The sequence below is a fragment of the Alternaria atra genome (genome assembly GCF_907166805.1).
Source record: "Alternaria atra isolate CS162 genome assembly, contig: 35, whole genome shotgun sequence".
Lineage (NCBI taxonomy): Eukaryota > Fungi > Ascomycota > Dothideomycetes > Pleosporales > Pleosporaceae > Alternaria > Alternaria atra.
This window is the reverse complement of record NW_025091334.1, coordinates 2,475,981-2,487,419: the sequence shown is the minus strand read 5'-3', so window position 1 is coordinate 2,487,419 and position 11,439 is coordinate 2,475,981. Positions and strand designations below refer to the sequence as shown.

General features: G+C 50.3%; 3 protein-coding genes across 3 annotated transcripts; 1 reads left to right on the top strand and 2 right to left on the bottom strand.

The window, feature by feature from the left end:
- Positions 1-195: 195 nt before the first annotated feature.
- Positions 196-3,514, bottom strand: ALTATR162_LOCUS11696 (uncharacterized protein; the record flags this gene model as incomplete). The annotated part of the gene is made up of 2 exons (XM_043319338.1): positions 196-337; positions 396-3,514. The coding sequence occupies 2 exons, from the start codon at positions 3,512-3,514 to the stop codon at positions 196-198; spliced, it is 3,261 nt and encodes a 1,086-aa protein (XP_043175273.1).
- A 3,057-nt stretch (positions 3,515-6,571) lies between these two features.
- On the top strand, positions 6,572-7,282 carry ALTATR162_LOCUS11695 (uncharacterized protein; the record flags this gene model as incomplete). The annotated part of the gene is made up of 1 exon (XM_043319337.1): positions 6,572-7,282. One exon carries the CDS (start codon positions 6,572-6,574, stop codon positions 7,280-7,282), a length of 711 nt encoding a protein of 236 aa, XP_043175272.1.
- Positions 7,283-8,716: 1,434 nt separating this feature from the next.
- Positions 8,717-9,880, bottom strand: ALTATR162_LOCUS11694 (uncharacterized protein; the record flags this gene model as incomplete). The annotated part of the gene is made up of 2 exons (XM_043319336.1): positions 8,717-9,421; positions 9,587-9,880. The coding sequence occupies 2 exons, from the start codon at positions 9,878-9,880 to the stop codon at positions 8,717-8,719; spliced, it is 999 nt and encodes a 332-aa protein (XP_043175271.1).
- Between the last annotated feature and the right edge of the window lie 1,559 nt (positions 9,881-11,439).

Sequence of the window (11,439 nt, the reverse complement as noted above, 5' to 3'; positions counted from 1 at the left end):
CTATTACAGACTCATCCGTGTAGTACGTTAGTGAGCGTAGCTTCCATTACTAGCAATGTACTCTAGTCTTGTAACACTGGATTTAGAGCCCTAGGATAAATTTTCGCTATTATGTACAGCATCGCTGACGACTAACAAGAAACAATCCATAGTCGAATCATCTACCTTAATAACTTCTGTCTGCTGGTCGATAATCTATTCCTGCTTACTCCGCGCGTTGGCGCTGCGCTGCGTCGCAGTTTTGACCAATGTCTCTGCCGACGTGTTCCCGCTGCTGGCATTGGCGCTGACGATGTGGAAGGAGAAGTCGAGTTCACCAACGAGCTTCTTGACAGCCCTATGTCACATCAGCATTCCAGTCATTAATTTACCAATAAAATAGTGGTGGTCCTTACTTGAGCAGTTTCTCAATATCCATCGATATGCAGCGCGTGCTGACGGCCATGACGGCAAACGCAGCATAACCCGGCTCAGCAATGTGTCGCAAGTTGAATATATCCGAATCCACAACCTCCATCTCCCGGCTCAGCTGATACTGATGCGGCAGCTTCAAATATGGCGGAAGCGGCTGCCCGTTTCGGATCGAGCTCGACAGCAGCGACAACAGCGTTGTGATCTCGTGGCTCGTGACACTCGCGTCCTTGACCACCCTACGAAAATCTTCCAGCCACTGCACACTCACTTGCTTCCGGAACTTGGCCGCAGTCAAACTCACTCTTTCGTCCGATGCATCGGGATTGAGCGACGGTTGTGTGAACGCCTGGCTCGCGTACCCGAGCAACGCAGTATACTTGAGAATGTTATCCACGTACCCGACGATCTCCTCATAGTCCTTGGCGGGGAACTTGCCCCCGAGGGGAAACTCGAATCTCACAAACCTCGAGTGCATTCTCAGCGCTTGCAGAGTGAGCATTTGCTTCGCAAAGACCTTGTTCTGCGCCTTACTCAACATATATGCCGGTGATGACTTATCCTTCTCTTCGTCCCCTGCGTCGCCCCGGATCCGCGCCAACACCTGTTCGTGCATGATAGAATAATAGTTTGCAGAGAGATACAACGCGCCGCCGAGTTGCTGCCGCAGCGCCGAGTGCTCGGTGATTGGGTAGGGGAAGACGGTCCAGAAGAAAGCGACTGCGAGACCGCCAGAGACAACGGCGAGACGATAGGGCCCGAGCTGGTAGATGGGGTATGCGGGCTGGCCGCTGGCGGTTGCTGCTTGGATTCCGATTTTGCGAACTTGCAGCTCGTAGCCCACGATCGTGACGGAGGTGACGACGCTGATCAGACCAACGATGATGAAGTCTGGGCGCTTAAGCGGGATGTAGAAGCCAATTGCCACGAAAAGCCATACGAAAGGAATGATACCCCATGTTTTTTGGTCAGGGATGTACCAGATTAGCCAGGCGAAAAGCATGGCAATAAAGGTGGCTCCGATACGGGCCATTGATTGGAAGGCAGCTTGGCCTGCGGTTGGCGTCATAGAGAGGGCAACCATGAACATGGCCCAGACGAGACGTTGTTCGATGAAGAAGGTTTGGGTGTCGTGAAAGAAGGCGATAATGCCTATGGACATCGTGGCACAAGCAGCACGGAGACCGAAAGCGGATTCAGTGGAACGGAAAAATCTCGCACATGTGCGGATGATATCACCAAACTTCTTCCAGCCGTTTTTGGGGGGTAGGTGTTCAGGATCTTTCTTGCTGTTGTATGCTTCGCCCATGTAGATAGTGGTGTTATTTCTTTCCAAACCTGCGATCGTCGTCTCGTCGTCGTGATTTGAGTCTTGGGTTTGAAAGATACTCTTGAGCCACTTCTTCAGACGTCGGCCGCCAGGATTTATAAACTTCTTCTTTGCTGTTGCCTGGTTATGCTCATCGGCGAACTTGACGAATTCAAGAATCGAACGGCTGACTGAGTTGAGAAGGAAGATGATATAAAGGACCATGTACAGCTGTCGCTGATCCTTTTGTCGTGTTGCTATACTGGGTAGGCGTTGAAGAGTTTCCTTGTCAATCTGACCAGGATGGGAGAAGCAGTCAGCGCTAAGCTTAATACCCTTGCTCTCGACCCAGTGGCGCAGCATCGGTGCTTTTGTGCTGTAAAATGCATCTGCTTGCTTCTCCATGTACTCTGCGAAATTCTTATCGCCAGGCTTCACAGCGTCGCCCTTTGCCTCCGTATCATCCTGATTTTGGCCCTTCTTGTTCTTTGGCAGCGAAATGAAATGCATTCTGAGCATGATGTGCGTAAGACCCTCGTCCATAACTTGCATGATGTGGTCGAACGGCTCATGCACGGACGAAAACAGCTCGTTCCATTCGCCGATTGCCTTTGCTCGCAATTCGAGGTCGTCTTCCGACCCGTTTTCACCGTCCGAATGGTTGATCTCTGCTGCTCGCTCGAACAGATCCATGACTGAACCCAGACCGAGCATGGGCATAAGAATCGATCTTAGGTGCTTGAACATTGCTTGGAAATCGTCCGGCGTAAGCTTGCCATAAGCTACCTCTCTCTTGGCGAACACAAGATCTGCGGTAAGCTTTCCATGCAGTTCCTGAAGGCTTGCTATGGTCTCCTTAACAGCTGTAGCTTCTGGCCTAGCCTTTGGTTTCTTCTCCTCGTCTGCATCTTCGTCTCTCTCGGCTTCGGGAACATAGATTGAGCTGAATATGTCTGACCCCTCCAGGCTGTGGATGTAGTTCTTGTGCGCTGCAATAGCCGCCTTCAGAAGCCCTAGGTATCCAGTCATCTCCTTGACGACAACCTGTCGGCAGGTGATAGGTACGATGAACAGGCTCACACCAGTAGCGAGGGCAAACCCAGTGAGGAACGCAATCAGTAGGCGTCGGACGAAAGACTCGCACTGTGCGGTCGTCATGAACTGGAAGCCGGAGGTCGCCGCAACATTGGCCTGGATTGAGAAGATGATGACCGGAAAAGAGAATTGCGGGAACTTAGCCTTCAAAGTGTTGACAATGTAGATCAGAAAGAACAACCAGACACCCAGAACTGCTGACTGAGAGGAGTTGTAACGCGATGGAGGCGCGCCGGGGGCAGTGGTGTGCTCTCGCGCCTTGAGCGCCGACCACACCATTAACATGGCAAGAGCTGATCCAATGCATGTGGCGATTACATTCATGATCATAGTCTGAATGAATTTCGCTCTTGGCATGATACAGAAACCCAGAATTGAGACGATGGCGACAAGATATCCAAGAGTTCCGTATATCGCTGCGATCTTATCTGCTTGGTACATGGCGAGCGCTATTGTTGGTGGCAGCGCTGCTTTGCCCATTACCATGAGCGTTCCAGCATCCAGCCCAAGCTTTTCCCACATGTTCTTGAATCTGCCTGCCTCTCTTTGCTTCGTTTCCTCCTCGTTGGTGTTGACTCCTGTTGTTGCGCTTTGCTGATTGCAATCGGCCTCTCCAGCTGGGGCGTCCGGCTTCACTGCGCCGCGGGGATCCGTTGCTTCCTCATCCGGCAGATGCCCATCGTGCGCTGGTCTCGCCATATCTTGAAAATGCCACAACCTGGCGCGACGTTGATGTGAACCAAAAAGATGTGGAGAGATTGTAAGAGGGCGCCCAGTTGACGGAGGCCCAAAAAGCATGAACTCTAAATTCCGATGCTCCGCTTTCCGATTAACTCCGGCACTTCTGCGGAGGATCTTCGATGTCATCGAGTAATCATTGGCAGCAGTTGGCCCAGGCGCGCTAGTTATCCTTTAGCATTTTTCAGATGCGGAGGGTGGGCGGCTCTAAGTTAGAGATGCTGATCTTAAATCAGCACGAAGCGAGCCGTCAGCAATTTACAGAACACACGCAAAGGAGCGCCTCGTCAGTTGTTGTTTAATACAAACGTTCGCAGTTCAACCTCGTGAACGAAGAGTGAAGGTGAAAGGTACAGCATTACGATTCATAATCTACTGCAGATCATCGTTACTTGTCAGAAGTTCACTCCCTGTCACGGCGCTGAGACGGAAAGCTAATTAGAGCGCGCCAAGCTGCTGTGCGAGTAGCTCCGTGATCGCTGAAATTCCTGCGTGAGCGATTTGATTTGATTTGATTAAGTCCTACACGGTTGCAGCCGCGAAAAGCAGCTATGCCCGGCTGGCAGGCTTGGCAAAGAGCCGACGCGGTGCGGACGTTGATCCGCGCCGCTCCACTTCATCCCTCGAAGGACCATCTCTCTTCAGAGGCCTGCCGTTTCCCTCTCATCACTATCTACACGTGGCTGCCAACTTTATCTAGATAATGACTCTACTAACTGAACACTGTACTTCTAGGCTCGTAGAGGCACGGTTGCCTCGTGTTCTGCGTCTGCAATACCTTCAGTCTCCCCCCAGCGCTCGGCTGTCGTCTGCGCGCCTGCGATCCCCATTTTGCCCAAGGATCTGCGTCTGCTCTACATACTGGATGGCTTTGGTGGCTAGCTGTGGCGTGCTTAGGATGGTCCGGATATTGTCTCGTCCGGACAGGTTAGTGAAGATACGGTCCCGGAGATGCCTGCGCTTGCTGCAGTGGAGAAGGATATGTGCGACGGTCTGCCGTCTCGCTCCGCAGTCGCAGCGCGGGCTGGTGATGTCTGGCACTCTTCGGGTGAAGAGAAAGTCGTTGAGTCCGATCTTCTCTGTCCGCAGCTGCACCAGCAGCGCGCTCTCCCGCTTAGTGAGCCCCTCGTGGAGCCGGAGTACTCTCTTGGTGGGCGTGTCTGTAGGTTGCTCGGCCCTTGGTGTCCTTGCACCACTTTGCTATCCATGCCCGTTCGGCTTGTATGCTGCACCATCTTTTCACAGTCGACCTTATAGTGAACAGCTGGGGAGGCGCGTCTGCCGGCAAGCTTCTGCGGCCGTCTTCTCTCCATCCGGTGGCTTCCTTGGCCGCTTTGTCGACGGCCTCGTTTCCGGGTATGCCGACGTGGGCCGGTATCCATCGGACGGTCACTGTTCGTCCGTTGTCCTGGAGCTCCTGGACCTGTCGCGCCATGTCCGCGAGGATGTAGGCGCCTGATCGTCCCTCAGCCTTAGCGATGGACCAGACGGCGGCCTGGTTGTCTGTGTATATGGCGACGTCTTGTCGCGCACCGTTCCGGCTCGCATACTCTTGAGCGATCTGCAGTGCTAAGCTGATGCCTTGTAGCTCTGCTGCATATACCGTCGACTCTGTGTCTGAACCCATGTGTACAGATCGCGCCTGTTGTTCCTGCGTGAGCGCCTTCTCGTCGTAAGCTGTCGCACGGTTGGGTGCGGGTATTATAGACAGAATAGTTAGAAGAGAGTGTATGTATTGTATTGTTTCTAACATCCTAGCTCAGCTTATATGGAGGTCATCGCACGGCGTTATTAGTAATAAAGTTCATGTTCCCGACAGCGCTTGGCCTGCGAAAAGGAAGCATACCGTGTCTGTTCGCCTCACGAGCCAGTTCGCGTTACGAGCCACATTTTACATACAAATCTCTAATGGTTACATAGCTAACTTATTAATGATAGAGCATAATGATGGCAGGTGGACTGATGGGAAACCTTGCACCTGATGAAGCACATGGTCGACGTTGATGACGAGCTCGGAAAAGCGTCCAATGATTGGGGAATCGCGCCTGCTTGGAGATTCGGGCGGCGCGTTTTGTCCGCACGCTTTTGGTCGTGGAAATCGTGTTGCCGGTAGCCGAGCGCTGCGATCTCGAGATATTTTCGAGCGTACTTACGCCCGCGTATTCGCCGAATTCACATCACCTTCTCTTCTGCCACAGGGCGGAATTTTCTCCATAGCAAGTTTCGTGGGCCACGGTCACGGTCCGCTCGTTGGTCGACTCCGCGCTCTCGTTTTCTTCAGTCCTCCGCTAGATGAGCCCAGTCCTTGTACGGTTGGCGCCCTGCAAGAAGTCAAGCATCCCTGCACATCGAACTAATGTAATCCAACGTACGTGCGCCGATTGATGATGTGTAAGAAGACAGGGGTATTTAGCTGCCCAGAGTCGGCGGATTTCATAATTACAGTTTCATTACTGAGCTTTTGCACCTAATAGGCATAAGGTTAACGCCGAACGTCCGCCTTGACTATCCTCTGACATCAAAAGATATAATGCTTTGTTACCCACAGAAGGTTACGACCTTATTCAGGGCTTAATTTCCACTTCCACTTCTCGATACAAGTGTGCTTGAATACTCTACTCCACCATCAAGACATCTTATCGACTACAACATTGACTCGTAATTTAAACCAGCCACACCATTCACGTCTTATAATATCGATCCCACTTCAGTCGAACGCCATGTCGCCTCGTAGGTCGGATTTAATGGAGGCACAGGACAACATTAGAAAGCGAGTGTGCAAAGCCTGTGACCGATGTCGCTTGAAGAAGTCAAAAGTATGTATGATCTGTACTGTGTTTTGGATGTTTCTAACCATATTAGTGCGACGGATCAAGTCCTTGCACTCGATGCAAAGCTGACAATGCTATTTGTGTATTTGGCGAGAGAAAGAAGTCACAAGACAAAGTATACCCGAAAGGGCATGTTACACATTGCTCTTTTAGTAGCCTGCGATCTAACAAACGTAGATATGTTGAGATGCTGGAACAGCAACAAACACAACTAGTAGCTGGTCTTCGAGAACTCTACAATCGCTTACAGAGGGGCGAGAGTTGGCCTGGACAGCCGTTGCAGGAATCTTCAGGCGGCCATCCATTAACACACGACATTCTGGAACGCCTTGATCTTCTACACTCGTCCGGAGATGACAAGAACCATTACGAGGGCTTCGAAGAAGACACCCATCGCATGCGACAAAGACTGCTTGAAGGAGGCGCACCCTATACCCGAAGACGGGCATCCGTTAGCTCAGACTCCGAACACGACCACGTTCCACCGAACTCATCGTATAACGGTACTCCGACCACCAAATCGTTTGCTTTCGACAGCCCATTTGCATGCCACAACGCGCCGCCAACACCGCCGATGAACAGTCTATTTCCCCGACAGTCTCAAGTGGTTTCGCCAGTCAAGCAAGAAGTACCAATAGTGCAAGCGCCCTTTATGAGCACCACTGCTATGGATCCGTCGACACTGTCTCGGGCGCCATGGATGAACGACACAATGATAATGAAAGACCCAGTGGACTTCAGCAAGCCCAAGTACGGATTCGACAACTTCGGCGCCTACGATCAGAACATGATGGTAGATCCGATTTCGATAAGTCAAAGCGATCCAATGATGCCAGACTGGAACATTCATAGCGACCTGGATTTCAGCAGTTTCATACAAAATTCCGTTGGCGCATGACTATTGGTCCAGACTTAACTCCGCTTCTTCCTCCGTCTTTTTGTTTAGCGTTCAAGCGTTCTGGGATACTTTCCAATCCTATACGGCTTTCGTATCGGTCATGGCAATCGGCGTTAGTCGGCCGGCTTCCAATGAACTTCTGGCGATTTTCCTTTATCTTCAATCGATGTTTCAACGGTTCACAATGACGTGAACTATCCCGCAAGGCGTAGTTGCGACGAATCTCCGCGGATCGGCAACTTCGAATAGAGCCTCCGGTCTGAATTACCGACCAGCGGGGCAACCGGATTGGTGGTGTAACTGTAAATCTCAATTGTATCATAGTCGAAGATGTCGTTAATCACCATGCTTGCGGGTTTCAGTGTGCGCGCTTTGACTTTCGATTACTAATGCAGCCTCCCGACCCACGCCCCCATCGCATTCATCCGCACTGCCACATGTTCATCAGACGAAGCAAACCAAGTCTTCATACGGTATGCCGTCGGACGCGTCGTTTGCGTACTCGCAAATGAACACTTCAGCCGTACTTCACGTGGTGACGACGGCAGAAAGGATGTCCACGAGTGCTCCACATCCTCATTAGGCTAATCAATCGCCGCATACGTACCTAAGGTCTGCGGTGCGCACTCACTCCTACGCTGGTCAATGGGTAGGGGTTGGGTATACCCAACAAAATATTCTAGGTGGGTTAGCTAATATCTCCGCGAATAACTATCGTATTAAGACAATTAATAGCTCATTCTAATGCGAGAAGTAAGTTCTACAACTCTATAATATATTTTAATTGTCTTACTATCTTATTTAAGAGCTTACTAAGCAACCCACCTAAATTATTAAGATATAATTTTGTGAGTTAGCTTATAATTTGAGCTGCGTTATGAATAGAAAGAAACTTATATTACAAAGTTGTAGAGCTTACTTCTAGCATCGAAATAAGCTATTAAACGTCTTGATAAGATAGTTATTCGCGGAGATATTGTTATTGGCGGAAAGAGGCCTGCTAACGAGTATGCATTTGCTCCTATGTACAGAAGAAGAAGGATAAAGAAAAGAAGAGTGGTGTTCTTCTCGTACGGTATTTATCCTCCGTACGCTAATACAAAGATAGACAAGTGGGAAGTTCTTCGGCGTAGCCTCTTGCGGTACTTAGGCGTAGCCCCTTTGTCAGATGAAGTAAGCGATACTGCATCGTGGACGGTATCACCTATGTATCACCTAGGTATCACCGACGTATCAGGTTTATGTTCAGAAAGGAGAGAGAACAGACCAACGAAAAACAACAATGATCAAGACATAATCCATCATCGCAATCATAAACTTCTCCTGAGCTCATTTTCAGCATTTTCATCTGACACCCTTACACTATAGAGCGTTTAGGTGTTAAGGGAACCACGGTAGTTACCGTGATAGTATCCAACGAAATCATCTGCCTACTTACGCCTCCACCAGATCACCAGTAGTCCTTTTACTATGCAGGTACTTATAGTCCTCCATCGCATCGTTTACAAACCGTGCTAAGTCCTCCGCATCCTCTTCCCCAAACTCCTGTACCCACTTCTCCCTTTCTTCCTCTAGACTCTTCCCCTTAGCCTCGAGACCAGGTTTAATGCCCCTTGACGCACTAATCGTGCCTAAAAACCTCGCTTGCCGCGGGGTCTCTATTTTTCTCTCGTCCCATTCATACTGCACGTTATCTGCATGCAAACCTGTCTGCTCACACAATTGGCGCTCAGCAGCAGGGTTTAACATAATGTCGTCAGCGTCAATAACGCGCGGCATGATATCAGCACTCGCACCGTGTTCTAAGTACCAATCGTACAGCGCGCGGGAGTGCCGGAGGTTCAAAAAGATGCGGCAGTAGGGCGAGCTAGGATGGGGATCAGGCCTCCAGCCTTTTTGCGTGCGTAGCATCGAGGGGAACATCAGTATAGGGTGCCGGATAATAAAGATAGGTTGTAGAGAGAGGAGGAAGCTATCAGGGACCGAAGTAGGGTTTGTGTAAATAGTATTTGCATCGTGAGGTTCGTTGCGTCGATAGACGGTAAGGAGAGGGGGGTTGTCTCCAGGGTAGGCTGATGAGGAGATTTTGTCGGGCGCGGAGAGGAAGAGGGTGTGTTCTTTTATGAAGGCTTGCTTGCCCTGTTTGTTGGTTGTTAGTTGGCTTTGTTATATGTTGGGGTTGGAATCGTGATGGTGCGGATGTGGCACGGTCTACATGGCCTGTACCCCACAACTCTCCGACCTCAACTTTTCTTCTTCCTTCCACTGCTTCTCTCGTCTTTGATTCATAGGCAAGTAACTTACGTTTTTCGCACAATCATCCAACTCATCCTCTAACTTGCCAAATGCCGTACGGAACATCTCATACAGCTTCTCCCGCTCTTCCTCTAACATCTCACTTACTTTCCCCTGTTCAAGTTGCGCCAAGGTAGCAAAACCAGCGTCAAAGAGCTTATAGCCCGAGTTTTGATACCCGGGTTGCTTAGACATCATGGTTTGGAAGAGGTTGGATGCTGAGCGAGGATGCGTGAGGAAGTAAATTCCGCGACGTGAAGGTGCATCGCCATTAGGCTGCGGGGTCTGGATTGTGCCTGCCATGATCAATCGAAAGACTATAGATCCCTAACACTAGTAAAGAAGAAGGAGCAGGAAAAGAGGAGCATATTATAAACACTCATGTGCCCGTGGAATAAGTCTATTCTTGTCCTTTAAATACTGTTGGACCAAAGATTATTATTCACACATCTTGGCGAATCCATACTCCGCAAACGCTCTAGCCGTCTCACGTGCCTACACAGTGGTGAGCTACAGTACTCCTAACCTTAGCTCCCAACGCCCCCCGGGAAAGCGAGGTAAATAGAGCGCTGCGATAGATACGCGCTAGACTGTCATTACTGTCAAGGGCATGATCCACTCGGCGTTACACGCAATGCTGCAACAGCCCCACACAACCAGGGTAACGTGACTATAATCGCTCACGTTAACCGCCGACGGCCCGACGATAACGGCCCGATGATACACTGTCGCACAGTTAGGTGCGCGTGTTATGGATAGGAAGATTAGAAGAGTGTTACAATGTTTCAACGACACAGGGCCACCCGAGAGGATGCCCTTGATTTAAGTGGCATCAAGCGAATTTTGGTAGTAGCGGTAACAAACGAAGAGTTGAATTAAGGGAGTAAGATCAAGCGAGTTATGGTTAGCTATCTGATGTAGAATAAAAGACTCTGAAGAAACCATTTCTTGCAGAACGACCGTGCGATTTCAACGGTGCGCTCGGTTTCTTGATAGCTCCTCTTGTTGTTACGACATTTAGGTGTGAAGGTAGAAGAGAAGTTGTAAGTAGATGGTGTGTATTGTGTGTATTGTTTTTGATCACCGAGAGGTCTGTGATCTAAGCTTATATACATAGAGTAGTGGGCTGATTGGTCGCTGGATAATCCACGTGACCATGCAAGGTACCTTGGGCTTACAGAAGTTTTAGTGTGTCATGGATCGAACCCACGACCTCCGAGCGATCACGTGATCACGCCAGACTGAGCGAGCACACTAAGCTAGGCGAGGTAGTCTGTGCGAGGTAGTCTGTGCGAGAACATCAAAGTCTCCGCGTACCGTGTAACTAGACCTGTACGCTGTAAGGGGCTACGCTCAGGGAGCTATCGCACAGGTATACTGGAGTTGTATTCGTTAGAGAAGAGAACTACGGACTGCTAGGGTGCTGAAGGTTAATCGGTGGCAGCTCGGATTAACCTTCGGCCGGGGTTTAGGGGTTTGGCCTGAGCGTCGTTCAGACGCGTACCGTCGCGCGCCGTGCGCTTGCGCACGTGACCGAGATATCATCGAGGATTCACGAACTGGGCTCCAGCCCATCACAAGCTCGAAGAGCTTACGACGGGACGCGTTCGCGCAGGAATTTCAGTGTTGCAGAATCCAGGTGCGCTAGTCCACACCCGGATTCTGTGCAGCCAATCAGCGTAGGCGCCACTCTTGGCGTTTCTCACGAGCCAGCGCCGTGACACCTATAGGGATAGATTTAATCCTAGTGTTCCTTGTCCTAGCACTTCTATATGCCTTGTAGCGGACTTACACTATTTAAAGACCTCCTCTAATCCTGTGTTATTACAATAGTGGTAAAGATAAAACGGGCGTTGCGTGTC